General features: G+C 32.5%; 1 protein-coding gene across 1 annotated transcript in view; it reads right to left on the bottom strand.

Annotated features, from left to right (window-relative positions):
- AMTN (amelotin) overlaps positions 1–462 on the bottom strand; it is a 15,435-nt gene extending 14,973 nt beyond the window's left edge. The window contains exon 1 of the mRNA XM_012659827.1: positions 409–462. Within this exon, the coding sequence (XP_012515281.1) occupies positions 409–462 (54 nt within the window). The remainder of the gene's footprint in view (positions 1–408) is intronic.
- Positions 463–785: the final 323 nt, after the last annotated feature.

The raw sequence follows: 785 nt of genomic DNA, 5'->3' as shown, positions 1-785 counted from the left end.
AATTAGAAAAATTAGAAAATGTGGTTTACTTCTTTAGTCATGAGCAAATAACTAGTTGCCAAGAAAATCTTAAATTATTTTCTGGAAAATAAAATAATTATCCGCTTTGAGTAGATATAATCTAAGGCAATTTTCTGTCTCCTAATTTCTACCAAAATAATTGACATTCTACCATTATAGGGTAGATGCACTTTTAAAAGGCAAATATCTTGCAATATGCACCAATACCTTATTAATTTGATGCATATTCCAAGATACCTTCTTCTGCCTTGGAAAATAAAAAGAGGAAACTAAGGGAATAAGTCATAGAACAGAGCAGTTTTGATAGACGGCAAGAAAACAGGTAAGTCTGTACCTGGAGATGCTGTTGAGGCTAGTTGGTACACAAAATAAACATATCACACTTACTGGTAAGGACTGAGTTGATCCTAGAAGACAAAACAGTAGAATTGCAGTCTTCATGTTTCAAATCGATACCTATAACAACAAAATAGTTATTCTTTTACTCTATTTTTTTTCCTTTTGAGAGAAGATAATACTTACAAAAAAAACACAAAGAATGTTCTACTTGAAACATGGTCAATTAATGTTACCTTTGTGTCCAGCAGGCAAAATGTACAGGTGAAACAATATTCAAAGTCCAGTTGATTTCTCCAGTTTACTTTGGGGAAAAATTTTACCCTTTGATGATTTGTGAGTTTGTAGAAAGAATTTAAACTCAGCTTCAGGAGATTGGCAACTGAGAGGCCAATCAGGATTTAGCTGTCTATGAAATCATTTGGTTT

The sequence above is a fragment of the Propithecus coquereli genome, unplaced genomic scaffold (assembly GCF_000956105.1).
Source record: "Propithecus coquereli isolate 6110/MARCELLA unplaced genomic scaffold, Pcoq_1.0 Scaffold64, whole genome shotgun sequence".
NCBI lineage: Eukaryota > Metazoa > Chordata > Mammalia > Primates > Indriidae > Propithecus > Propithecus coquereli.
This window is presented reverse-complemented; position numbering and strand designations above follow the sequence as displayed.